Source organism: Rattus rattus, chromosome X (genome assembly GCF_011064425.1).
Source record: "Rattus rattus isolate New Zealand chromosome X, Rrattus_CSIRO_v1, whole genome shotgun sequence".
Lineage (NCBI taxonomy): Eukaryota > Metazoa > Chordata > Mammalia > Rodentia > Muridae > Rattus > Rattus rattus.
Genome location: NC_046172.1, coordinates 93,102,743 through 93,130,730, shown reverse-complemented (window position 1 = coordinate 93,130,730; position 27,988 = coordinate 93,102,743). Strand labels below are relative to the sequence as shown.

The 27,988-nt window shown below is 39.7% G+C and overlaps 1 protein-coding gene across 1 annotated transcript in view; it reads right to left on the bottom strand.

Annotated features, from left to right (window-relative positions):
• Mid2 (midline 2) overlaps positions 1-27,988 on the bottom strand; it is a 97,837-nt gene that overhangs the window by 49,209 nt on the left and 20,640 nt on the right. Inside the window, 1 exon segment of the mRNA XM_032889799.1 lies at positions 18,499-18,594. Within this exon segment, the coding sequence (XP_032745690.1) occupies positions 18,499-18,594 (96 nt within the window).

The window sequence follows — 27,988 nt, the reverse complement described above, 5'->3', positions numbered from 1 at the left end:
TCGGGGCATGGTGGTGCACACTAGTCCTCCTGGCACTCAGGAGGCTGAGGTGGGATGATTTTGAATTGGAGGCTAACCTGGGCTACTCAGCAAGATCAAAGCCATAACTACAAGATCAAAGTCAAAACTGCATGAGCTAAAGATGCTGGAGTCTGCTGCAGAAAAGAGAACCATGGTGGTAGCACTTACCTTGTCCTTTATAAAAAAGCAGGCTCTTGTAAAATGGTATTTCATTCATTCACACAGCATTGTAAATTTCAGTTCCATCAAAAGAAAACAAGTTGTAAAGCAAGCATTGGCAGAAGAAAAGATTATCCCAAGATAGAACAGAAAGCGAGATACTCAGAGCATGCAGGGGTGGCAGAAATTACGAAAGGCAATAAATAGTACAGTCTAACATGAGACAATCAAATGTTCCAACAAAATCATTTCTTATTTCACTGATTTTCTTCTGTATTCAAGCAACTCATGTCTGGAAAATTCAGCTGTCTTATTTGTCAGTATAACCCTAACCTAGTCTCAGCCTTAGCTGCCATCCAACATCTATCATTCTACTAGAGAGTTGACCAAACGGACTTGATATCATGCTGCAGTGACATGGGAAAGGGAAACATGAAAGAAAGCCCCACATGCGTGCTACATTTTTTGCACGAGAGTGTGAACTGCCTCACTAAATAGAGATTGTTGACGATATAATCCAATACCTTTAAATTGAGAGTTTCACTATAGCGTATAGGAAATAAATACTTTACAAATAGGAGAAAGTCTAAAGCTGCAACTCAGTGATAGGACCCTAGGATTCAGGAGGCCCTGAGTTCTACCCCAGGCCTGCAAAAGAGAAGGAAGGATAAAGAGAAATGATAAGGTGAAAGGTATGGCTACAGTATAAAACAGATCAAGTTACAAAAACTAAGAGGGCTGGGGAGATGGCTCAGGAGGATAAAAGCACTTGCTGCATAAGTAAGGGACCAGAGTTCGAAGCCCTAGAACCCACATAAAAAACAGGCTTGGCAGTGTACAGCTCTAGTAGTTCTAGCACTAAGGGGGGTCAGAGACAGTTGGCTCCCCAAAGCTCATTGGCTTTGAGCAACAGCGAACTCCAGATTCAGAAAGGGACCCTGTCCCAAGGGGATAAGGAAAAAGTGACAGAGCAGGACGCGTACATCATCCTTAGGCCTCCATCCCCATATTCACATGCACATAAGAATTTAAATACTTGAATAATACTATCAACAAATCAATATAAGAGCGCTGTACAGAATTTTGTAGCTTACAGAAATTTTACATTCTTCTCTTACACTCAGAAACATTAACAGTCACAAAGAACAAAATCACATTAAAATAATAAGGGATTTATAATCTAGTCTCTATGATCTTTATTCTACAGAAGAGAAATAACATCACAAAAATATGAATATTCAAATCCTTAACATTTATAAATGAAGAAACTGACTCTTATATAACTCTAAAAAATCAAAATTAAAATTGTTAATCCTATCAAAAACAACAAAAGGGCGCACACAGTCTTTTAGGTGTTTTGGTGTTTTGCCTGCGCCTATGTCTGTGTGCCTTGCCTGTTCAGAGTGTAAGGAAGCCAAAAGAAGGTGGCACATCCTGTGGAACTGAAGGTGCAGTTGATCGTTAGCGACCGTCTGTGCGCTGGGAGCTGAACCTTGATCTATCTATCTCTAGACATCTACCTACCCATCTCTCTAGCCCAAGGGCGCAGTCTTAATACCAAACATATATTGGGTACTGTTGAAGCTTGACTCAAAAGACTACAAAATGGTAAATAAATTAACCATTTAATCCAATCATTTAGAAAAGGAAATAAAAGTAAGTTAAGGGGAGGACATTCACTTTTGGAATGAAATTGCCATCAGTAGTGACAATTATAACTAAAAAGTGCTTATTTGAAATATCATTAATGAAAAGAAAAAGAAATCAAGAAACCCAGAGGCAGGTAGATCTCTGTGTTCAAGACCAGCCTAGTTTACACAGAAAATTACAGAATGGCCATTACTACATATGAGATCTTGTCTCAAAAATGAAGAAAGAAAAAAAGGAAGGAAGGAAGGAAGGAAGGAAGGAAGGAAGGAAGGAAGGAAGGCAACACTAACAATGGAAAGGGAGATATACTGAGATCTAAAGACAATAGTGGGATGGCAAACACACAACAGTTGGTCATAATTTGTGGATTTATTTTTATGGTATAAAATTCCCACCATGGTCGATTTTAAGCACCAGTATGTAGCCAGCCACTAAGCCCAAATTCCAACACGCTACTGGATATATACTAACATATTTACAACAGATTATTACATATAAACTTATGACATACAGCTGAAATGCATTGAAATATTACCTAATTTTGCCAAAGAAGTGAAAAAATATTGAGACTAATAACTGTACTTAAGATTGGAAGGTTACTTAAAGATCTTTTCTTTTTTTAATTTTTTTTCTTTATTAACTTGAGTATTTCTTATTTACATTTCGATTGTTATTCCCTTTCCCAGTTTCCGGGCCAACATCCCCCAACCCCTCCCCCTCCCCTTCTATATGAGTGTTCCTCTCCCCATCCTCCCCCCATTACCGCCCGCTTGAAGGGGCTTGAGATCCCATATGAACAACAATGCCAAGCAACCAGAGCTTCCAGGGACTAAGCCACTACCCAAAGACTATACATGGACTCACCCTGGGCTCCAACCTCATAGGTAGCAATGAATAGCCTAGTAAGAGCACCAGTGGAAGGGGAAGCCCTTGGTCCTGCTAAGATCTTTTCTTAAAAGGCTCCAGGTCCGAGTGGGAGGTGTTAGGGGATGTTGGCTAGAAACCGGGAAAGGGAATAACAATTGAAATGTAAATAAGAAATACCCAATTTAATAAAGATGGAGAAAAAAAAGGTTCCAGGTCCATATAGTTGTGGTGATACATTCTATACTCTCTTAGAAGAACAGATTAGTCCCATATCATAAGGATAAAATGATCTCAAATGCCTCAGGTGAATATAGTATACTATCAAATTATACTATAAAATACCCAAAGCCTAAAAAGATAATGAGGAATAATAAGACCATAGGTGTGTTTCACTTCTGGATACATTTCTAAATTATAAATTCAACCTAAATACATTTAAAAATGAATCTAACAGGATAACGAAGGAGTAAAATATCACTACACTAATAAAAGAATGACTCGACATTAGAAAATATACCAACATAGGGAATTATGATAACACATTCTAAAAATTTTTAAACAAAATTCAGCAGCCAAACCAAATGAAAACTCTAAATAAAAAAAAAAAGTTGCTTGAAGATGGTAAAAAAAAAAAATAGCAAACATCCCACTAATGGCAACAAGCTAAGGCCCTTTCCAGTAAAATCAGGAACAAAGCAGTTCTTGATGTTTGGTTGAGGCAAGAAAATGAAGCAACTGGTGTATTTTTGTAAAGAAGATAAAAAGCATCTCAGATAATCCAAGAGACTACTCTACTATAGATCCAAAATTATCAGTAAGAAAACTCATAAAATCAAAAGCTTTCTCCAGCTGCTTTTTAAAAGTGAAAATGGAAAAGTAACACATTCTCAGCAGGTCTAAAAACCACCTAGGAATTGATTTAACAAAGGGGTACAGTTTCTATTATAAAATCTTTTTATATATATATATATATATATATATATATAACGTGCGTTAAATAAATAATAAATTAAATATTAAATTAAAATAGATATGTGTTATTAAAGAAATGATCCCAAAAATAAAAACTGAAAAAAATATATAGATGTACTATCATCAAATTTCTTGATAAAAAGCCCTATCATAAAAATATATTTCTTCCAAAAATATTAATTACAACCTAAACTGCATATGTTTTATCAATGGATAAAAGTATTTTAAAGTTCATATGAGAAAACAAGTATATAAAACAAGAAAAGGACTTTTTGTATTGCAGCAAATGGCCTTCACACAGTAACTATCTCTCTGGAAGTAAATTTCAAAATGTTATATATTCTAAAATACTATTAGGTGTGTTAATGTCTTAAGATATGAAAAATAAAATCATTTAAAATGTGGCAGGAAAGTTTATGGAAGGCCTGGATATGTAGAGTGCTTGTACACCTTTCATGAGGCCATGGGCTTTATCCTTACCACCGCCTAAACTGGGTGCACTGGCGTACATCTGCAGTGCCAGCACTTGGGAGGCAGAGGTGGAAGTGGAAGGTCATTTGTGGCTGCATATCAATCCAAACTACATGAAGGCCCTATCTCAAATGGAAAAAGAAGAGAAGAGAGTGAACGAGGGAGTGAGGGAGTGAGGGAGTAAGTGAGTGAGTGAGTGAGAAAGAGAGAGAGGGAGAGACAGAGAGCAGACAGACAGAAAGACAGACACAGAGATGAGAGAGAGAGAGAGAGAGAGAGAGAGAGAGAGAGAGAGAGAGAGAGAGAGAGAATTAAGTTAGTTTGTGGAGAGAATTCCACAATAAACTCTTCTCACCCAATCATTTCCATCCCCTTGGAAAACATTATTCATTCCCCTGGGTTTCTGTATGTGTGAACTATGAAAAGACTAACTCCCCTTTAATTTTGTGGTGGCCAGCTACAAGCATAGCAGCACAGCCCTCCCACCTCCAGCCCCACCACCTTCTTCCTCACTTGCAGCAAAATCATAGCACTCCTACTTCAGAGAGAAAATAGACATGTCATTGTAAACATTTCATCTTAAAGTATCAAACAAGCACATTCTTCAACCATTTTCTCTTCCTTCTCTAATTTAGAGAGAGAAGGGAACTGTCTCTTTTTCTAGAAAGCTCATCCCTCTAGAATCTCATTTTCTCCTCTTTTGGTGTCCTCATTTATTTACTTAATGCTCTTCCCTGTTCCTGCCACTCAGTCGCTCCCTGACAACTGGTAAATTTCCACTGGCGTTTAAGGATACTTGTTTTTCATGTCATTATAAAAACTGAAAACCCTTTTACTTCCAGAAATATGGTCTCTGCCAGCTTTCATGACACCAACCTTGTTTTCTTCCTAACATTCAACTCTCTCACACACATTGTAAGTGCCAGTGCTCAGATTTTCATGGTTTCGGGGTTGGGATTTTTATCTTGTTTTTAGTTTGCTTGGTTGATTTTTCTTTTGATCTCTCCTGCATTAAAGACTGATCTAGGGTTTTTCATACTAGGAAAGCAATCTAGCAGGGGGCTACATCATCTTTTACTTGATTTTGATGCAATGTCTCACTAAATTACTCAGCCTGATCAAGCTTTCCATGTTTTCCCACATCAGCCTCTTAAGTAACAATCCATGCCCAGCCTCATCTCACACATTGCTAATGTTTCTTCAATTCTCATTAGATGCTAGAGTTTTGCCTATTTTTATCAAGATAGAAATGACATCGTATACGAGCAATACATTTGAAGTTAATAATCCACTGGCTTTGTGTAAGTTTAAAGACTGATGTAAACATTTGCACAATCCAATCTCTAAAAGAATTTTTAAAAATAGATTCTGTATATGTATGCATTCATGTGGATGTAGATACCCATGGAAGCCTTGGAGCTAGAGTTACACGTAGTTCTGAGCCCCACAATGGGGTTGCTGGGAATTAAAGTCTTGTCCTCTGCAAAGGCAGCAAGTGCTTTTAACCACAGAGCCATCTCCAGCCCAGCAAATCCAATTGGAGAACAATTGTATTCCATCAAAAGGGATCCATATTTTGCCTCATGTACATCTGCATCCTATATCCTTCCTGAAATCCCCATCCATACACTTAACTACCTACTGGGATATTTTGTTTATCTAAAAACAGGCAGTACAGACTGTTTCCAAAGCTGAGCTCATCTACTTCCCACTAGATCTAAATCATCCCTAATGTTCCTACAATGTAATGAATGAAGTACCACATGACTCACTGTTCAGAAACACTGGCATCCACTGTTCCAAAGAATCATCACATTCCATATATGTCACTTACTAAGTATAACTCCAATCCAGTTCTTTCTCTGTCCTTTCTAATTATTACCTCACTACATCTAACAAAAACATCTTTGTTAAACTAATCTACCCATCCAAGGAATGTGTATGGAGGGCAACATGTGCCAAGCCATGTACAAGATTCCCTAACTAGTCTGTTCCAGTGTTTTATCTTCATGGTACCTTCTTCCCCCCACCCAATACTAGGGTTAAATTCATGGTCTTATGCATCACTGAGCTATATCCCTAAATCTCCTGCAGAATTCTTAATCCAATAGTCACATAGAAAAATGTACCCACACTACACCACACACACACACACACACACACACACACACACACACACACACACACACACTAATTCTGCATTTAAAATAGCCTCATGCTAAATATCAGTTGGCTTTTCTCTGACTTTAGGGTAAATTCCAAACTTCTTAACATGATCACAATCCTTTGTGACCAGGTCTCTCCACGCCTCTGTAGTCTCATCGTTTACTGCTCTCCTTGAGCAAGTCCCTTATCTCAGCTGAATTTTCTCAAATGGAAACTAAGGATAATAGAAGTGTCTATCTCAAAGGTATTGGAGGGGATTAAATGAAATAATACATGTAAATTACTTAACACACTACCTGGTGCATATTAAATATTAATAAGGGTTAGCTACCAGTGATGGCAATAAGAATGTTAGCTTTTCTCAATTCCACTCAATCACGAATTCCTATTTTTAGTGTTTGCCGTTTCTTTCTATGGTCGGCTCTACTAATTAGACTATAAAGTACTTAAAGGCAGGCATCATGGCTTTCACTCCTGCTACAATTCCCAATAGCACTTAGTACAATGCTAAGCACACAACAGAGCTTAATTAATGTTTTTGATAAAAGTCCACAGAGAAGAAAACTGGGGAAGTTTTAGAGACTCACTGGAAAGGTGGTTTATTTATTTTTTTTAAGTACAAAATATGGAGTGGTGGCTCAATCTTGTAATCCCAGCAACCCTAAAGCAGGAGGATTGCTGTGAGCTTGAGGACAGTCTGAACTACATTGTGAGCCAAGGCTAACCAGGGTTAAGTAGTGCAATCCTGTATTTAAAACAAATCATAAAATTATCAACGCCCCACCCCCACTCAGAGACGTATTTGTTTTTACCTTCCAGCCTAATGTGTCACCAGGGTAGCATGGAACTTGGCAATAGTCACTGTTAAGTCAGGGGACTCTTTTCAAATGGTTTATTGCCAATATCCTGTTTTTGACAGAAGTGGAGTGGAGTGTGAAAGCATGAAGGTGCTTAATTCTATTCTCTGGCAAACAGGCACTATGAAATTTGCCTGCTCATCTGTGATATCAGGGTTTGCTTCTTAAATCAGCATCCAATCTAGGCTATCAAAAATAATATAAATCCCATTCCATCAGAAAGCCAATCAACTTCTCCTGAATTGATTTGGAGCTCTTGGCTGGTGACCAAGCAGCAATCAGAAAGAACCCCCAATGGGCTTAAAGACTCAGGGTCCGTCAGATGCTAGAACAACACCCCCCACCCCACCTCAGGCCACTGCAAGGAACTTGGCAAGAACTGTGTAGCATGTTTAGTACAAAGCAAATGAATGCTTTGTTTTGTTTCCTCTTCCTTTACACATCTCTTCTCTCTAGCTACCATTGTTCTTCTTCCCTATCTAGTGCTGTCACTTCGTGTCTGAAGAATGTCCCTGGACCTGATGTTTCACTGCTAAGATTCTTTGGGTATTCAGATGCCTGATGTCCCATTCCAATGCATGCTTACTTGTACACAAACTATATTTGAAGAGCAAATGGTGGAATCATGTGGTTTTATGTAACATGGACTCTAATTGGTACAATAAATCTTTGAGGAGATGACTTATAGCCTTAAAATTATTCCAACATCATTTTGGCCTTTAATTTTACTGAGGAGAGGGTAAAATAGGCTTATGTAAGAGAACGAGGAGTTGCAGGGGGCAAGTCAGCTCTGTACATAAGAGACAATATTTTCGACTAAGAAATAAATTTTTCCAGTGTTGCTCTAGTTTTTCCCTTGTATAAAAAATGCCAAATATTTGAAATAAGGAATTGAAAGAATCCTTTACAGGGGAAGAAAATCCAGGAGTCAAAGCAATGTCCACAAACACAAACATCTCAGTGGCCAACTGCCTCCTTTCCACATAGAGCCTCTTTACAATCCTCCCCCCCAGCCCCTGTTACCCCACAAAGCACTAAGTACAACACTCACACAGCCATCTATGAAGTAGGCAGATATGTAGTATTGATGCATGGATACTGAGATATATGCTAGAGAGATGACCACCATGGGGAAAGCAAGATCAAATAATGCTCAACTGTCCCATGGGCTGAGACATAGAATCACCTTTCTGTGCTGAAGAAGTAGCTAACATAGTGTTCAATTATCATTCCATCGAAGAACAAGAGTTCAGCCCCCCCAACTCCCCCCCACACACACACACACACAGGAGCGCGCACGTGTGCATTCATTCTTGCAGAGAAAATGAAATGCTTTCACTGTGGTGGTATGTTTATTTTTAGAGTCTGTTTTCAACGTGATAATATTAAGTATACTTGAGGCAACACCTCTTTACTGCCAAATTCTTTGAAACTGTTTAGGAAACTTGTGTCTCAAAGGCACTCCTTTGTGCTGTCGTCATGCCCAGCCTTTAGCAGAAGGACAGTGCCAAGCAATTTCAACAAGCCAGCCTAGATCCCAGAGTAGACTGGCAGACTCTAGGTGGGATAGTGCTCATGTCTAGAGCTGACTACCTCATTTTCCGTACTCACATGGTCCCCAAACAATCTGAGCACTAAAAGTATGATGCTGAGGGCGCCTTCATTCTCCTTCTCCTTTCTCCTCCAAGACAAGCTCTTAGGGTATGGAACATACCCTGGGCTGTCAAAGATAGGTCAAAGGCAAGAATATATGTCTATGAGACTCAGACTAAGGAAAGCCAAGGCTCCAGACATACCATCTGATCTTCTAGAGATTCGGAAATTTAGCGGAGGGAAAAGTAGGTTCTCCAGAGCTGTCTCCTTATATGAACCAGTGACCAGTGAACAAATGGGCTTTCTAAGCTACACATCGAAGTGCAAAGACCTGAAGGTTTGGAACCAGAGATTTAGAACTGACTCTCAGTTTACTGTGTGACCTTGAGTAAGGCATCTCATTTCTCTGACCCTTAGGTGCATTGCTTGAAAGTGGGCATGTCACCGACTCCACCACAATGTTGTCACAAATACTAAGAATGGAAACAAGAATGCCTCTAGCACAGTGTCAGGGATAAATTATTCAAATATGATTCCCTTCCCAGTCCTGGCTAAGCATACCATGCAGCTGGGCTTCTCTTGAAAGACAGAGATTAAAAAAAAAAAAAAAAAAAAAAAGAGTGTCTCCATAGCTGTGGGTGCATGGTAGTTGTCATAGTGGTTGTTTTAGTTTTAAGCCAAAGTAACTTTTCCCCTTTAAGTTGAGATGATATAAGAGAAACTGGAGATAAAAGTTAGAGGTATTCAAGGGTGCAGGTCAGGTTGAATAGGTCTTTAGCTCAATTGCTAGTATTCTAATTAAAAACGGAAAATCTGGGCAATGTGTGAAGAGTTAAGCAGGAAAGACCAAAATTATCCAAATATTCTAGTCATTTAGTGAATTCTGAAATTTTATAGTACTGGGAAATAGAGGAGGAAGGTAAGTATGATGGTTTGCATATGCTTGGCCCAGGGAGTGACACTATCAGGAGCTGTGGCCTTGTTGCAGTAGATGTGTCACTGAGGGTGTGGGCTTTAAGATCCTTGTCCTAGGTGCCTGGAAGACAGTCTTCTGCAGTTTGCCTATGTAATAAGATGTAGAACTCTCAGCTCCTCCAACACCATGCCTGCCTGGATGCTGTCCTGCTCCAGCCTTGGTGATAATAATGGACTGGACCTCCAAACCTGTAAGTCAGCCCCAATTAAATATTGTCCTTATAACAGTTGACTTGGTCATGGTGTCTGTTCACAGCACGAAAACTCTAACCAAGACAGTAAGCAAATAGGAAATGGGGCTACAATATGAAATTTGTCATATCACAGGGCGCACTAGAGCAGGATGAAAATGTATGCCTCTGTGTACTATTTTGACTAAGACATGACCACACTTGAAATCTCACCTGTCCTACAGATATGGGAGTTGGGGAATAGTATTAATCTAAATCCATTGTATGTTTAAACTTCATCATGTGTCTGTACCCTCAAAATATTCCCACTGTAACACTTAACATGCTCGAAAATGTTATTTTACTCCAAATACATCAAGGATTGTCACAGAGCAGTTTTAAAGAAGGACTGAATGCATTAGGTGTCTGAAAAATTATAAAGTGTTTTCTTTTGTAGTATAAAAATAGGTTGTGCCCACACTTCAGATTGCACAATAGATTTAGCGTCTCCATGTACATCAAATGTCAATTGCTATATACTTAATAAGATTGAATGTAATACTCTGAATTAGTCACTGCTGAATAGACTGACTAGGTCAGTATGCACTTATTTTCCATTGTTCGTGAAAACTATTTTCTCCACCTATAATTCCACAGTGGTTTCAAAATGGGTATTTGAGTCTCACAATGCATTGGTAGCCTTCAGTTCTTCCTGGGATCTGTCAAGTATGCTTTTCTTGCTCTTCCACCTCTTATAAAAATGCTCGCTGAACATTTTTGTCCAACAAACACTAAATCCCAAATAACTCCCTATCTTTCGAAACTCCTCAAGCGGAAAGCATTTTTTCTTCTCTAAAACTTTTCTTTTGCCCTTCCTGAGAGGCAGTAACCTAGAGGAATTTGAGCATGGTAAGGGATGAGTTTACTTAAGTATCAATGGAAAGAATCCCTTAGTTATTCTTGTAGAATGGCAGTGAACAGTCACCTACTAAATAAAAACTACTTAACTTTAAAGCTGAAAAGTACCAGCTCACTGATCATAAAGCATTAGGTTGTCATGTTTGTAGGAGTTACATGCAGTTTTAGTAAAAGAGCCATGGGACTGAGATACCCAAGTTTTAGGTGTTACAACTTCATTAACACCATGTCCCCCCAAGGTAGGCTCCAGTACACATTTGCTGAGCTTGAAATTAATTGGAAGCTTTATTGGAATGACTGACCTCCACCTACCCCTCATATACAGTAACAAATATATCTGCAAGTCCTAAGGTTAGGGAGAGAAATCTCTGGCAATAAGTTTACATTACCCCTAAGCAGTTGACAACTGCTCCACCTACTCTCTCCCTATTCTACCCACCCACCCCACCGCCTCTCTCTCTTCCCTCTTCTTTTCACTATCACTTATGGAGCTTTGACCTTACACCGGTCACACAGTGATGGGTGCTTTATCCAAATTACCCTATTTTGGAGACACCAGTAGAAATTGTATGTTGAAGAAACTGAGGTTGGGAGAAACCCATCTGTCTAATGTTATACTGCTGGTGCAACTGCAGTCCATCTGCTCAAAGCTACCATAACATACTGCAATCAAGAACCTACATAGCATGTCCAGAAGAAGCAAATTATAACACTCAAAGCTTTGGATCTGGGCAACATAGTCCTGTGTGGGAAGGGTGGCTGGATGCTAAGTCAGGAAGGGGAGGTTGAGCACGCATGACTGGAGGCAGTGATCTGATTCCTATTGTTAGGCAGTAATTCCTATTGTTACTTATCCAGAAAAAAAGAACAATAAACAGCTAGAGATTATATGTGTATGTGTCCAATTGCTCTGCATGTCAAAAGGATAATAATTACCAGTCCATCTCTCTCATGATCAAACTTCTTCCAGCTTGCGTCTCCTTCCAGCTTGCTTTCTCCTTGACCTCTCTAAATCTATCTTCCACCCTTTTCTTTGCACATCCCCTTCTCCTTCAAATACCATTAGTATCCTCTTTGATGTCTCCATAACAATGGACTCTATCCAAACTTCCCCATCATGAAGACTTCTTTCCCTTTGACATTTTGTGTCCGTTTCTGATGGCTTTCATCCTCTCCTTCCACTGTTCCTTCCATTTTCTCTCCACTCCCCCTTCAGAGTAAACCTTTAGTTCTTTCCACAGATTTATAATGCATTTCTGATCCTGACTTTTTAATTCTTTTACATTTTAAACGCATACCAAACCTTAGTGACCCCGTTGAAAGTAATCAGTCTATTTGCTGGAGGAGAGGTCATTTTTTGCTCTATTTTGAATGGTCAAACAATTGGACAAAACATCTGCCTTTCCTGAATGTTCTCTGTGGCTTCAAGTGCTACTTAGATAGTGGTAACTTCCAGGGTTTCCTCTTTCCAAGACCTCTCTCCTGACATCCAGATTCAGCCAGCCAGCCAGTCACTAACCAGGCATTTCCTATCTGACTTTCTTATCCAAGCACAACAAACCACCAATGTCTAAAAAGAGCTCCTTTTATATTTCCTCATCTAGTTCAAAGGACTAGATATGTTCATTCAGTCACCCAAGGAAGAACTAATCTGGGGATTAGCCTAGTATTTCCCTACACACGGTCATCCATACATAGCCATGTTATATTTACTTTACCTTCAAAAGGTTTGATTTTTATCCATACTCTAACCTTACGGACACGGCCTCTGGAAGGCCCTTCATCTCTTCCTTTATGTCGTTAAAGATCTGTATGATTTCAAGGTGAATGGTGATAGACATCCCTGTATCAATAACAATCGAAGTAGTCAGTTGTGACCTTTAACTCCTGCTCCAACTACCTTCCCACAATCTCGGCTATTTTTCCAAGCTCAGAGTTTATCCCACTAGTCATGTGTTTAAAATCATTTCACAGATCCTCAGACTCCTAAGAAAAAGTCTAGACTTTATCTGCCCATGGCATACAAAGCCCTTCATTTTCTGGGTCCAGGCTATTTCTTCACACTTGCCTCTTGCAATGGTTCTCAAATCTTAGATTTGGTGAATTAATTCTGCTGTCCCCTGATTATCTCTTTACTTTGATCACTTTAAATTCCTGGATCCGTCTCCTTCAACTCATTTTATCTCATGTATTTGGTTTGGCAAAAGTTTATTCATTTTTCAAGGTGATGCACTTAATTTCATTCTTGCATCCTTTTCTAAGCCCTCAGGCACATCTGATCTTCCTCCTCCATGCCAGCCTGTCATCTTGCATTTATCTTCATTATAACAAGTATTCCTTCTCATCCAATTTGCCACTTTGTCTGACAGGTTCTCGACCAATCTGCATGTGCCTTGGAGGCAGGAACCATTTTCTATTTATTGTTATCCACCCAGAGCATGGGTACCATTTCCCCCTGCAAGGTGACATTTGCACCTTCATTAATATCGCTGCTGCTTGCCTCTCCAGAGGGTTATTTCTTCCTCCTTCAGCATTTAGCTAAAATGAATTTTCTCATTAAAAAAAAATCCCCTTATTGGACTCACTTCACTGTAATTACTCATTCATTTTTATTATATCCTCCGGTGTGTGTGTGTGTGTGTGTGTGTGTGTGTGTGTGTGTGTGTGTGTGTAAATGGCTTAGATTCTATTCCTACTTCTAGTTCAACTTCTCATTGTGTTTAAGGATCACTGCTTGAAATAATGATAGCACTACTTTTAATTAATTTCCTTTAAAATGTCTATTTTCTTACCACTCAAAGAAATGGTTAGACTAGTTAAACACACCTTTGCCCTTCCTAAACCCAGTACCCAAGCAACAGAAACAGAGATGGAGAACAGAAAGCCACCTCAACTTTCAAGGCCAAAGAGACAGATTTCCAAAGGCCATTGCAATGAAGAACTGTTAAGAGACACAGGAGCTTAAATTCTCATGTTAGAGAAGTGCTTCTCACCACTCCATCTCCTAGTGCCCTCTTCTCCAGCTCCTTGTTCTTCCTTGCCCTTGTCTGGGACACTGTAGAACCGTCGGCCCCATGAAAGGCTTTCTTGAGAAGAGCCATAGATATCAACTTGCCCCAGAGCTAGAAGGGGTGGATTAGAGCCTATTGTAGCATGGAGAGAAGAGTAAAGAAAGTGGCTTGCAAAAATGTTCAGGAAAGTATTTATTATGTTTATGTGCTCAGGTCTAAAATGTCAGAAACTAAAGTGAGAGGATATACTTCTGTTAATTGCATGCTGCTTTATACTTCTTTTCTCTTACTTCTGTGTTGTACACCAGCCAGACTGAAAGTCCCTGAGATCCCTCAACAAATGCTTTTTTGTTTTGTTTTGTTTTGTTTTTGTTTTTTGTTTTCTCTAAACTTTCAGCATACCACATAATGGTGGCGTGTGCTCAAAAACACCATTGACGATTTTGGATTGGTCGTGATTCAATTATTTTCTTCTCCACAGCAAAATAGAATGCCAAAAGGAAGTAACCATCTGTTGGTATACATTTTCCCTTAGCTATGCGTTATACAGACATTTCCTTTGGAAAAATAAACAAAGGATGCTTGATGAGCCAGAACAAAGAACTAAATATAGAAGTTCAAGTGGCCGAGTATCAAGGTCAAAGTATTCCTTCCCTAACTAATTAAAGGAGAGCTATGGATCTGCATAGCCCCGTGAGATGTTTTCCAACTATCTCTTTTCCAGCCGAAAATGAAATGATTTTCAACTTTCTCTTTTAAATTCGAAAGTTGAGTTGAAAGTATAAGCTGAAATTCGACTTATAAATCTGTATCAGATCTTAATCTGTTTGCCCAAATAATATAGGAAGACTCCAGCTTGTTTACACTTTCTGAGGACATAAGGAACAGAAAAGAACAATAGGATAGGGAGGCAGTATTTATAAGACTTTATGAAATGTCAACCTGCATGACAAAGCCTCCTCCAACAATAGAGAACAGGTTTGGCAGGAATGTAACCCCTATTCACAATCTTACCAAGAAGTGTTGTACAGCATCCTCCACCACCGCCAATGTGAAGCGCTTAAGTACACTGTGAATATAGTCATTCTCTACAGACAAATCTGGATAAGATAAAATGGGGGAAAAAGTCCAGACACCATTCAGTGTCTGGCTCTCATAATTAGCATTATCCTACTATTTATTTCAGTGTATAAAGTACTTACGAGTATTCTTGAAATCTCAAGTCCCTCCTTTAACTGCATTACTAATCCTGGGGCTTGTCCTGGAGCCTTTTGGACATACAGGTTCTGTGTTGAATGAGTATAATAGGTAGTCTGGATGCACCCTGTTATTAAAGGGGAAGGTAAGGGCATATCTCTAAGCTTTCAGAAGGAATGAGGGCATAAAGAACAGCCATGGACTACCATAAACCATCCTAGAGGGCCCTGTCCAGCTCTGAATCATAAAAGAATCTGATGAATTCTTTAGGAATCTCATACAATGTACTCTAATCACAGTCGCCTGCAAACCCTTTCCCCCAACTCCTGCCAGATTCACTGGCAGCTCCTTACCACTCCTCCCAACTTCATTCAGGACAGAATCCTAAACTGAACAGACCATGCAGTCACTCCTAAAATATAGCATAATATTCAACACTATTATATCGCCTTGCTGTTCTGTGTTGGCTCTCAGTGTTTTATTCCATTATCCTGAACAGGTATGACCACATACGAGTAGATTTTTACAGCGTGGAAGCCATCCAGTTCATACATAGTTTGAACTAAGCTATTTTCCTATACCTAACATGATAACATATATAAAAAGTTAGTAGCAAAAGCTGACCTTTTGTGTAGCCAGATGAGACAGCAGCTCATATAATGGGATTTAACAATCATCTCTAAGGGTGCTACTTAAATAGCTACTTTGCTGGATCGCCATAGGATTCCCTCTTGTTAGCTAGCTCTACTTCCTCAAGGCATGGGTTAACTTCTGAATGCTAACGTTAGAAGGCTACTTTAACGATCACTTCCTGGGCCGTGATGTTGCTCCATGGTATAGCGCTTGCCTAGCATGTGTTCTGGCAGCCAAAGAAAGAAAAATCACCTGCTAGCCAATGGCCAGAGTGCATTCGCCCCTACTAACACAATGATGGATTGTTTTATGAGGCCCGCTGCGACCATATCAAAAGAACAGAGCAAATAATAAAAAAGAACCTGTTTCATAGGAGAAGCTAAGGGAATTCTGTGGAAGAGGGGGAGGGGTGAGCCAGAGGGCTCAAGGGAACCACAAGAGAACGCACAGAATTAAGTAACCTGGACTCATAGGTGCTCACAGAGACTGCACTGACAATCAGGGAGCCTGTATGGGTCTGACCTAGGCCCTCGGCATATATGTCATGGTTGTATAGCTTGGTATTTTTGTGGATCTCCTAGCAGTGGGAGCAGGGGCTGTCTCTGACTCTTCTGCTCACTTTTGGGACCCCTTTCCTCCTACTGTGTTGCCTTGTCCAGCCTTGAAATAAGGGGATGTGCCTCGTCTTGTTGTAATTTGATATTCCATGTTTGGTTGATATCCCTGGGAGGCCTGCTCTTTTCTAAATGGAAACCGAGGAGTGGATGGAGGAGAGAGAATAGGGGTGCTGGGGTGCTGGAAAGGGAGGAGGGAGAGGAAACTGTCTGGATGCAATATGTGAGAGAAACATAAATAAATAAATAAATAAATAAATAAATAAATAAATAAATAAATAAATAAATAGGCAGGCACTGGCTTTCAGCATGGCTGTGAACAGATGGGAGAGTGCTATACTTAGGTGAGGCTGGCCAGGATGATAAATTTCCCAGGAGTCAGAAGACGAGATTTTAGAGAGATTCTCACATGAAAGCGCAACGAGATAAAACTTTGCTTTTTTGACTATTCCTTTACTCCTATCAACCAATAGTCTTTGGATTGAAATGAATACAATTCTTTCAGTTTGGCTATACACTTTGTTCTGTTATCTATTACTCACTATCAATCGTCAAATGCTAGCTAAGGTTGCTGTCAATCTTTGCTTACAATGTTACTCTTACATGTCCTTCAACAGGCAATTTCTTACACTATAATCTAAAACATAATCAGAGGTTTGATATAAAAATGTAATGCAAAAGGTTGTTGGTTGAAACTACTCAAAATAATAACTTTCTACTTTGTCTCTTATTAATGGGAAAAAAAAAATAGGCAGCACCGAAAAAAAGAACAAAATCAGTAACCATTGACTTAGATCCATGCAAATCAAATGATTAACTACAGTGTCGTGATTTCTTTACATTTGAAGATGTGACACAGAGGTCCTATCCAGCACACTCATGTACAGTTGGTTTTGTGGGCAGAAATCGAATTCGGAGTTTCCAACTAACAGTAATGCTCCTTCTTTTCATTCTTTTTTTTTTTTTTTTTAGGGACTGGGGACTGAATCCAGGGCCTTGTGCTTGCTAGGCAAGCGCTCTACCACTGAGCTAAATCCCCAACCCCCCTTCTTTTTTCTTTCTGCTTCTCCCCACCCCATCATCCCGTTCTACAGTTTGACATATGTGCTTCCACCTGTGCCCCATGCTCTATACAGAGCAATGCCCAGTGGAATTACACTGCTACAGATGGTCATCATTTAAACTATGTTCAGTATATTGGAAAAACTCAGATTTTAAGAAGATAAAACAATTGGGGGATATGGATTTACTTATTCATAAGGATTCATTGTCTTAGGAGATATTCCTCAGTCTTAAACAGGAAGCCTAAACTGGGGTTGTGATAAGATTATGTCATCATTTAAGACAAAACAAACTTGATCTCTTACATTTATCAGCCACACAAGAGTGAATTATTAGACTCCATATAGAATTAGGAAAAATGACCCAATCACTGCCCATGAAAAATCCTATATTTTTACTGGTTTATATTTAGATTTTAAGTATTATTAACAGTTATTCCATACACTCACACACAACAAAATAATATATATGGAGTTTTGTATATGCTTCTAAGAGAAAGAAGAGAGAATAACAACTTTCTATTACTCTTTCCTGCCAAGAAGAACTGAACTGTCCTTCTAAGCTCTTTTAATATTCAATGTCTGTAATATTGTTAAACCTTCGATTTACTTGCACAGCAGTTCATAATTCAGACAACTTAATCATAGAAATTATTTGTTGATAACAAAAAAGACTAAGGAGAGGAAATCAAAACTAAGTGACAAGATGATGAAGGAGGATACAGCGTAGACCAGGGCTGTGGGATGAAGGGGCGTATGAAGCCAGGCAGTGGGCGAGTGGCATTGATGATTGGAAAAGAATGTTTTATTGGTGACCATCACCCTACCCTAAGTCCTTGATTCCCCCAACTATCCATGAAAATGACTGTAGTGATAATATCAGTTGATGAAAGAATTGCTTCCTGGATGCCTCTCTCATGCAAGTCTACTGTTGAAAAGGCGAGCTCCTCTTCGTTCTTCTTCTCCCACAAACCATCACCATTGGACAAAATTGCTGAGACAAAATTCTTGGGACAAAATTGCTAAAAGCATGAGAAATCACCTACACTATAGTTCAGTCCTTCACCCCAAATGGCTGAGCTCCAGTCTGGCAAAATTAAAGTCCCTCACAGATCACCCTGTTCAGATCCACTGAAAGAATTGCAAATGTCATTGGTACATACCTCAACTTGCTGGCAGATCTGTATTAGTTTGGCCATTTGATTTTCTAGTTCGCTGTTGCGCTTAACCAGGTTGGTGAGGTTCATCTCGAGAGTTTGCTGCCATCACAGAGGGTATGAAGCCAGCAGGAAAAAGGAGAAAGGGAGAAAAAGAACAATGAACTTGAGAACCAATGTAATACGGAAATCAATCAGCCAGAAAACGGAGCTCCCTCCCTCTTTCTCAGGGAGGAGGCACGAAGATGGGACGGATCCTGAAATCGCCCATGTTGGCTTTACACTTACAGTGATCTTCCTGCCTCAGCCCACAAACCCCTAGAATTGTAGGTACATGCCCCTCTATTGAGCAAGTGTTTTACTGCTGAGTCACACCGTCAGCTCAATAGAGTCGTATTTCAGAATTACCCAGTCTGCTACAGGCCAAAATGTACATCTGCCCTGATCGGAAAATCGGTGCCACTCAGAACTTTGTAGACTGGTTTGGGAATTTACTGACATCAAGACAATGTTTTTTTTTTATATAATTTTATATTATATCTAACTTTTCAAACCATTTCATAGTCATCTCCTTTTACTCTCAAAAGATTCATCAGTGTATGAGAAATAGCGTAGTTATATTACTGCCTTTTTGTGAATGAATAGACTAACAAAATTAAAATTTAATGTGTACATGTGCATGTGACATATGCAAGTGCACATACATGTGTACATACGTGGAAGACATGGGACAAATTTTGAATTTGATTTATTGGGCCATCCACCTTGCCTTTTGAGGAAAGGGACAGTCATTTCCTGGTGCTAGTCAATTAGGCTAACTGCTACCTTGCCAGTGAGCCCCAGAAATCTACCCTTGTCTCTGCCTCCCCTAGCACTGGGATTACAAGTTTACATCACCACACCCAGGATTGTGACATGGGTTCTGAGTATCACACTCAAATCTTCATGCTTACACAGCAAGCTGCTTACCAACTGAATTGTCTCCCCAGACCTAGAGTTTATTGAATGATTACTTCTTGTCAGACACATTCTGTCAAACAATTTCAGATGGGATAGATGAATGGTAGAACGAGGGCAGAGTTTCACAGTTATAAAACAAATATGTAGCCAAAGGTAGGACTGAAACCTGGATTCCTAACAAGTCCAGAGTTTTGAATCAATACTCTAAAATGTTCTGCATTTTTGTTTATAACATTATATACTTAAATGTGATATTCACCCAAAGCAGCTTTTGTAACTCACGGTTTTTCTTTCCATAGACGCAAAGAATTTCAAACACAAAGCCCGATTCTATCTAGAAAATATCTACTCTTTAACATCATTTTGTGATACACAGCTCCTTTTAATTCCACATCAGAAACACTTTGCAGGTATTTTGAACATAACATAGTTCTACAAGTATGTATAACTCTAACATATATTTTAGTTGAGCAAGGTACTCTCTCCCATTCCTTGCATGAAAACTAAAATATGTCTCTCTATATTGATCAAGGGTGTTCATCCTTCCCTATCCCCAAATATTAGCTTTGAGAGCTGCTTCCCCTGGTCTCAGTATATATTACTTCCATGTCCATTATCTCAATACCTCACCAAATCTGTTCCAAACATAATACCCCAATTTCCTGACCCTCGCTCTGGTCCTATTCTTTCCCTGGGTCATGCTCACTGTTTCCTTGTCATCTTCATGCTATTGAAAGAGGGAGTTGGAAGGACACTAAGGAGCAAAGAGACATAGAGAGAGGGGACTCATGATCTTGGATCCTTTCCTGTCTAGTAAGTAGTTATGGCTCCTTAATAACTTTGGCATTGTTTATTGAATGGGCCTCAAAGGCTGTATCTATGTACGCCTAGGCCAGCTAATCTGATTTCACTTGTTCTTAGACAGAATTTTGAGAACCGGATAAACTCTTGTTTTCCCTCATGTCAGATTGTGATGATGAAATATCTCCCATGGACTCAGGTATTTGAACAGTTTAGCACTGTTGGGAGAGGTTATAGGAGATGCAGTCTTGGAGGAAGTGTATTGTTGGGGGTTGGGGTTAAATAAAATGGACTCATAGGCCCATAGAAAGTGTCACTATTAGGAGGTGTGGCCTTGTTGGAGGAGGTTTGTCACTAGGGGCTATTTGAGGTGTCAGAAGCTCAAACTAGACCTAGTGTGACAGTCTCCTGCTGCTGTCTGCCAATCCAGATGTAGAACTCTCGGTTACCTTTCCAGCACCATGTCTGCCTGTGTGCCACCCTGTTTCCTGCAATAACAATAGTAGACTAAGGTTCTGAAACTTTAAGGCAGCCCCAATGAAAGAATTGCTATGGTCATGGTGTCTCTGCCCAGCACTAAAACCCTAAGACCGTGAGCTTTGAAATCCTTACCCCATTTCTAGTTCACCCTCTTTGCTTCTCATTAAAGTCAAAGCAGTGACTTCTTGGCTTCCTGCTCCTGTCTCCATGTCTACTGCTAACTGCCAGGCCTCCCCACCATGATGGACTCTTATCCTTCTGGAACTGTAAGCCAAAATAAAACTCTCTGTCTCTAAGTTAGTTTTGATCATGGTGTTTTCTAGCAATAGAAAACAGATTTTTCTTGATTACCTTAGCTTTAGTGGAAGTGACCCATGCCACCCCTGATTTACTTCATTTATTTCTTGAGGTGCCTTTCTCATCTTTCTTTAATTCTGTTCCCATCTAAATCTGTGTTCTCAATAGAAGGATTAAAGGAGAAGGAAAAGAGAACAGCAATCATTGGCTGAATTAAGAAACAATCACTGAACTAAATAGATGCTAAAAGGGATAAAGAGAAAATGACACTTCAAGATTTACTACAAGCGCGAAAACATACTGACATCTACCATGTTTAATGTGCAGCAACTTTAAAGATGAGGAAGTTGAGAGGGATCTTGAAGGACGAGTAGGACTTTAACAGAGATAATGGATGGCATGGTGTTTCAGGGACAAAGAATAAGAGGAGCATAAAAATACAGCAGCCAGAGTGGTGGCACACACCTGTAATCCCAGCCACTCAGATAGCTGAGGCAGAAACATAATTTGAGTCCAGGAGTTTGAACTGCTGTTCAGTTACTATGTACTGAACAACATAGTAATACTTCCACTCTCAAAAAATATTGTTTATATCCAGGGATCAATAAACAGTTTAGTTTGGTAGAACGTAGGGTACAAGAATGGAAAAAGAGCTTTAAGCCCTGTTTTGCTGAGTATGGTTATATACACCATTAGTCCAAGCACTAGAAAATAAATATGGGCAGATCACTCAGAGCTTCAGGCTAGCAGGGGCTAGAGAGCAAGTTCCAGATCAGCCAGTGCGGCATAAGTAGAACCTGTCTGGGGTGGAGAGAAAGACCTATTTGGAGGATGTTGAATGTACAAATGGGTTTGTACCTATTTGCTTTAGTGTTGAATAAGGAAATGACATAATCATTTGGGACTTTAACCTAGCAGCAATGTGGGGAGCACAGAAAAACAGGAAAGCCTGGGAGGCAGGAACACTGTGAGGATTCTGCAATATTCGAGGCAGTTACAAATGCGCATCTGGGCCAAGGTCAGGAGATAATCAAGAGAAACATGTTTCAGGAAAAGATTGATCACTGTCAAATGTACAATGACCAAGAGAAATGTGAGAATTTATTTTAAAAGATGAGGGATGGACTGGATTGGGTAATCAGAGGTCCCAAGTAACCTTTGTACAAGGAGTTTCAGTAGGGTTTTGGAAATAGATGCTAAATCATGTGGGAGAAGAGTACCTCAGAAGGCTGCAAACCTAGACTCCTCTCCAAAAGTTCGACCATAAAGTGCATAGACTAGAGCTCACTTTGATCAAAGGGGCTAGTGTAAATTAGAGAGGGGAAAATACTAATGGATTCAATCAGTCAAAGACTTCCTCTGGCTGAGTAGTCCACATTCCCAGATAAATGGAAATCACACATATCAAAAATCATTATACTGAGATATATTTGATAACCAGTCCATTTGAGCAACAAATCCAGAGAAGAAACACTCTCTTCAAAATTCTGTGTTTCCCACTACAGTGTGTTTCCATTCAAACATAGGATTCCATCGGGAGAATGTTTTTGAATAAGTACTTGCAACCTGTTGGAACACTGGCCTTGAATGGATTTATCATAAATAATTCATACTGCAGAGCAGAACTAAGATCCCTGCTGTGTGTTCCTCATTTATAGCCCTGAGCTGAGACTCGTGGCTTGTACAAAGCTACGGAAAAGAAAAATTAGGGCTGAACACATAATTTGGGGTCTGGTTAGACTACGGGCCTTGGGTTACCATCACAAAATTATGGCAAATGGTTAGTTTGCTCTGGCCCCCCAGCAATTTACAGAATGCTGGTCCATTTTAACGACACAGTTCTAGGGCTGACAAGATGACTCTAATTTCAACCTTGCTTCATTAATATGAAAATGCTTTGAAAAATAAATCTTGGGCTAATGAAAACACCATCTGTTGATGGCTTTTTGCCACTGTTTTCTTACATTATAAGACGTAATTTGGGGGGAAACACTGAACATTTACTTCCTTCCAGTCATTTGTAAGGAATGAAAACCTCCTTTCAAATTGGAATTGGTTCTCAATAATGACCATATGCGGAGGGGAGCAGAGAACTGAAGCAATTATGTAGTCTGTCTCCTCACCATTTCCAAAATGCCCAACACTCAGAAATCATGGAGAACTAAACTTTCAGGGCCACTCTTGGTCTGAATGACATGATTGATTTGGCCACGGAATTATCTTGTCTATACCATGTCTAGTAAACAAAGTTGATTTGTGTATGTGTGTTTGTGTGCGCATGCACACAAAATCTTTTCATGTCAAAATAAACATGTCTCTTTGTTATTGTAATTCAGTTTTGAAGAATCGCTTTGTTTTGCTCTCTCACATGGATTCCAGTTAATGACTGGGCTAGGTTCCCTCTGTCTGAGCCCTGTTAGTACATTCTCAAAACAGTTGAACCATGACAGCAAGAGAGCCAAAGTGGCAGGGGAGATTGGAATGGAGATATCTGCTGGGAGGAAACAGGGACAGGAGGTTGGCAGGGAAAGCAGGATGAAGTTCCCATTTCCTGCTGCAGGAGGTTACCTCTGAGTCTCTCTGCGTTTCCCTTTTGTGAGGGTGAGAAGCCATGTTAGCTTATGAAACTGAGGCCCTCTTCACCTTCTAATGACTACATTCTAGCTTTCACAAAATTGTACGTGTGTCTAAACAGCACAAAAAGAGGGGACGATTTGGCTGACTTCCATAATTGAGATTGTAAGAGGCCTGTGTTAGCTAAATTGGCAGTCTACACTGACTCCATTTTCACCCTAATTCCATTTCATTTGTGTTGTATAGTCCTGGCCTTTTTGAGCTCTACAGTTCCTTTACTAAAGAACACGGAAGCCAGGCACAGACCACTCTTCTTTCAGACAGCATCCCATTTTTCAAAACGCCCTCTGTGACTCACCTAAATAATTGCTTTTTTAAAAAAATTCTCCCTTCTTTAGATACAGGTTACTTAAGGTAACATTCTTCTTTTCTACTCTCGCAATAAACTTCGTCATATTTAAAAAAAAAACAGACCTTCATTAAAGGCAGAGAGGTTACACTTATGGCACAGAGCTGGCCTGGATTTACCCTTGACATGTTCCATTCCATGGAGGCATATGTAGTTACACACGCGTGAGCACTTACCCACATTGACCTGACACAGCAAGTCTTAAATCCTAGAAAGGGGTCCAGTTCTTCGATTTGTTCTTTTCAGACATCTAGGGTTCCATCAAAAGCCTGTTTTCTAACTAGCTTTCCAAAAGATACAGGGAGAATATTTTCTATACCTAGGCAAGATTACAACTTTGGGGCTTCAATATGAGGACTGAACCCTGAGACAAAGGGTTGGAGTGAGAGAGAGAAAAAAAATCAATCCCAAAGTTAAGTGTTCAAAGATTAAGACAACTTCCATGCATCTCCACGAATGTGATTTAGTCATAAAAAGCAAGAGAAGGGTAGAAATAGAGTAATAAGGTAGGAAATAGGAAACATGGAGTAGATGAGGAACAAGGACCAGAAATGACTGTTTGCATTAAAAACCAGTAAAAGTAAAATCATCGTCATCATCGGGTCTATGGATATAACTCAGTGGTTCAGCACTTACTTAAAATGTATAAGGTTGTATGTTCAAAACCTCAGTGTGGCAGGAGGAAAACAATTTACAAAAAAAGCTGGTGTGTGGTGTGTGTGTGTGTGTGTGTGTGTGTGTGTGTGTGTGTGTGTGTGTGTGTACATCCATCCATCCATCCATTGGGAATCCTAGCACTCAAGAAGATGAGGCAGAAAGATCATCCATGAGTTCTAGCCAACATAGTGGGAGCCTGTCTCCACAAGCAAAACAAATATGTGAGTGGGTGCCACCACTCCCAGTCATCACCCTTTTGTTCTTTTCTTTTTTCATCCTATCCATATGAACATTCCCTGCTCATTCAAAAACCAGAAACTAGAATCTTACTATGCTTTGCAGCTCATGCTCTACCTTCTCCTTCTTCTTTTCCCAAGTGTTTGTCTTAGAAATGCTTACTTTGCTTTTGCTTCAGTCTGTCACTTTATATATCAATTACATATGGCCTTTCAACAACAGAACACACCATCTGGTCGACAAACTGAAGCCCACATCCTTATGCCAGAGTTTATTCTTTCCCCCAACACTTATTTGCTGTTGTAGAGACATAAGCTATGTCCTACAATGAGATGCAGATGATGTTCTAGGTGTATATCACACAGGCCGACTCCACTTCCGGTCTGTTAAAAAATGGCAGACTCTCGAGCCCAGTGAAATGGGTTGTCACCCTACCCCGTTTTCATTCAGATGTCTTTGCAAACATTGAACACAGACTTGAACCTCCACTTCTGTGTTGACCAGGGATATTACTTGAACCATTCTACATGTTTCCCTTCGTCTTCAGATGCCTGCCAGAGTTAACTAAATATCTAGCTTAAACAGGTTACTTTTACCTGGGCCTTCTAAACAAACCTAAATGTAGCATTTATTTTGATAACACTCATCACAGTGAGTAAAAGTCTCTGAATTCTATTCTCCTCACTGCCAATCTTTTGGCTACAATTTTTTTCTTTCTCTTTCATCTGTTCTTCCTTCATATATAATTTCTGAGCACCAGTGTGCTGAGAGAGTCAACCCTTGACCTCCTTCTCAGCTTGCTTTTGGGTGGCTGACCCTCCATTCTAAAGCCAATTAAATCTATTCCTCTAGCCATGTTTCAGCCACTGGAAAAAGTTGAATTTCAATTTCTTCTAGATCTTTTCCCTTAACACTTCTTGGAACATTCCATTGGTTCCACCTGTCAGATGTTTGAATGCATTCTACTCTCTTTGCCAGAACATCCTTATTCCCTGACTTTGCCCCAATTCCTCAATAAGGAAGTCCAAAACCCAGCCAAAGTCTCTCCCACTGTCCTTCCAAGGCTCTCATAACGTCTTGTGCTTATATTATTTTGTAACCATGTTCTTAATTGTCTGTCTCTCCCTGTTTCTCACCAGGGCTTGAGCTTAAACTGCGTTTATCCCTGGAACAACATCTTTTCTGTTGCCTGGCATCTCATAGGTGGTCAGCAAATATTTGACAAAGGAATGTCGAATGACCCATAATTACAGGTTGTCTCTTCCTAACTTCTTTATTTATGTCTTCAGTGCCTTTCTTTTTAAGACATCCCAATTCAAACATTCCTCTTCAAGTCTCTTCACCATCTAACACCACTGCAGCCATTCATCAAGCCCTAGTCAGGTCTTTCCTCATGGAGTCTTTCCAATCTGACCCTTCTTTGATCACAAATCCATCTCCAATTCTCAATTCTGCGTCTTGATGACATCTTTTGCCTGTCCTAAACTCTGCTTCACAGCAGCCTGTGCAAATCTCTATCATGTTAGCAATCAAACTGAATTGGATTTTTCAATTGATGTGTCTGTCTTCCCAACTAAGCTCAAAGCCCCAGTGTGACAAAGCCTGCGCCTTGTTTCTTGTAGCTCTCACTCCCGCCACAATGTCCAAAATGTAAGATAAACAGAGTAAGTGCTCATTAATTGTTAAATGAATGAAGGATTCTCTAATCCAAATCCCTGATGCTACAGTTAAAGGTTCTTCTATCATCAAGTGAGACAAAGAACAAGGCACTCTCATTATATCAAATGTTCATGAACCTAAGAGACATTATATTTCCTTCTTCAAGTGCCACTCCTCTAAACTCAATAGTTCTTTTTCCTTACATGTATTATATTTGTGTTGTGGGTTCGTTTGTCCAGTAGCAACACACAAGATCCTCACCAACCCGAGAGTAATGTGAATCATCCATCATCTTTTGAAGTATGCTCAAAGTAGTGATTTAGCTCAACCACTAGTGACTAAAAGATCTGGGACAAAACAATCTCAAAACATAAAGGGGAGAAGACACATAAGTGGAGTTTCTATTTGCTAAACTTGCTCTTAAGCTAGAGAGATGGCAACAGAAAATATCTTCCAGCACAGACTCCTATTAATACTACATGAGTGCAGAGCCAGAGAAATCGATGAAGTCTTGGAAGGAAAAAGCAAGGATTCAGATCAGTCCTAGAAAGCTGTTTTAGTAGAGATGAAATTAAAATACACTTACTCAGACACCCACATAAGCCATTTACAGAAGTATTCAGATTCTTTTTGCTTGTTTTAGAATCATGTTCCGTTTTCTTATCTTTGAGACAACAGTCTTGCTATGTAGGCCTGGCTGGTCCAGAACTCATTATATAGATCAGGCAGGCTTCAAATTTGCAGCAACCCTCCCCCTTACTGCATGCAAATGCTGAGATTTAGGCATATGCTAACATGCCCTTGCCTATGTTTGCTTTTGTGTTGTTTTACTTTGTTTTGACGTTTGGATTTTGTTTGTTTCTTTACAACACATTCTCATGTATCCTAGGGTGTACTTGAACTCACTCTCAGCTGAGAATGACCTTGAACTTCTGATCCTCCTTCCTCTACCTCCCAAGTACTAAGATTGCAGGCATTCAACCCCATACCTAGTTCTAGATTTATACGTACTTGTGATGGGGGGTGGGAAGAGTGGAAAAGTTCAGAGACAACAGAGAAGCTAGCGTCATAAGCAATGGTAACTTTTGGATCTGGAGTTGAAGGGTGAAGACAGGCTGAGCTGAGAAAGCCCATGATATTAGCCTTCTTATCCACATTTGTCCATTACAACCCATGCCTCAACGAACATAAATCCCAAGTATATTTTTCATTTCTAAGTTTAGTAGAAATTTCATCAAATTGAGTGCTGCTTTTCTTGCTATCTTTAACAACTATTATTCTAGACCTAAGAAAATAAGATTAGAAACAACTTTCATCTATGGTAACCCATCCTGGTCTATACTGAAGATTTTTTTAATTGAGCATAGAGGTCTGGCTCATTTATTAGAGTGACCCTTAACCTTGCATGGCCTGGCTTTAGGA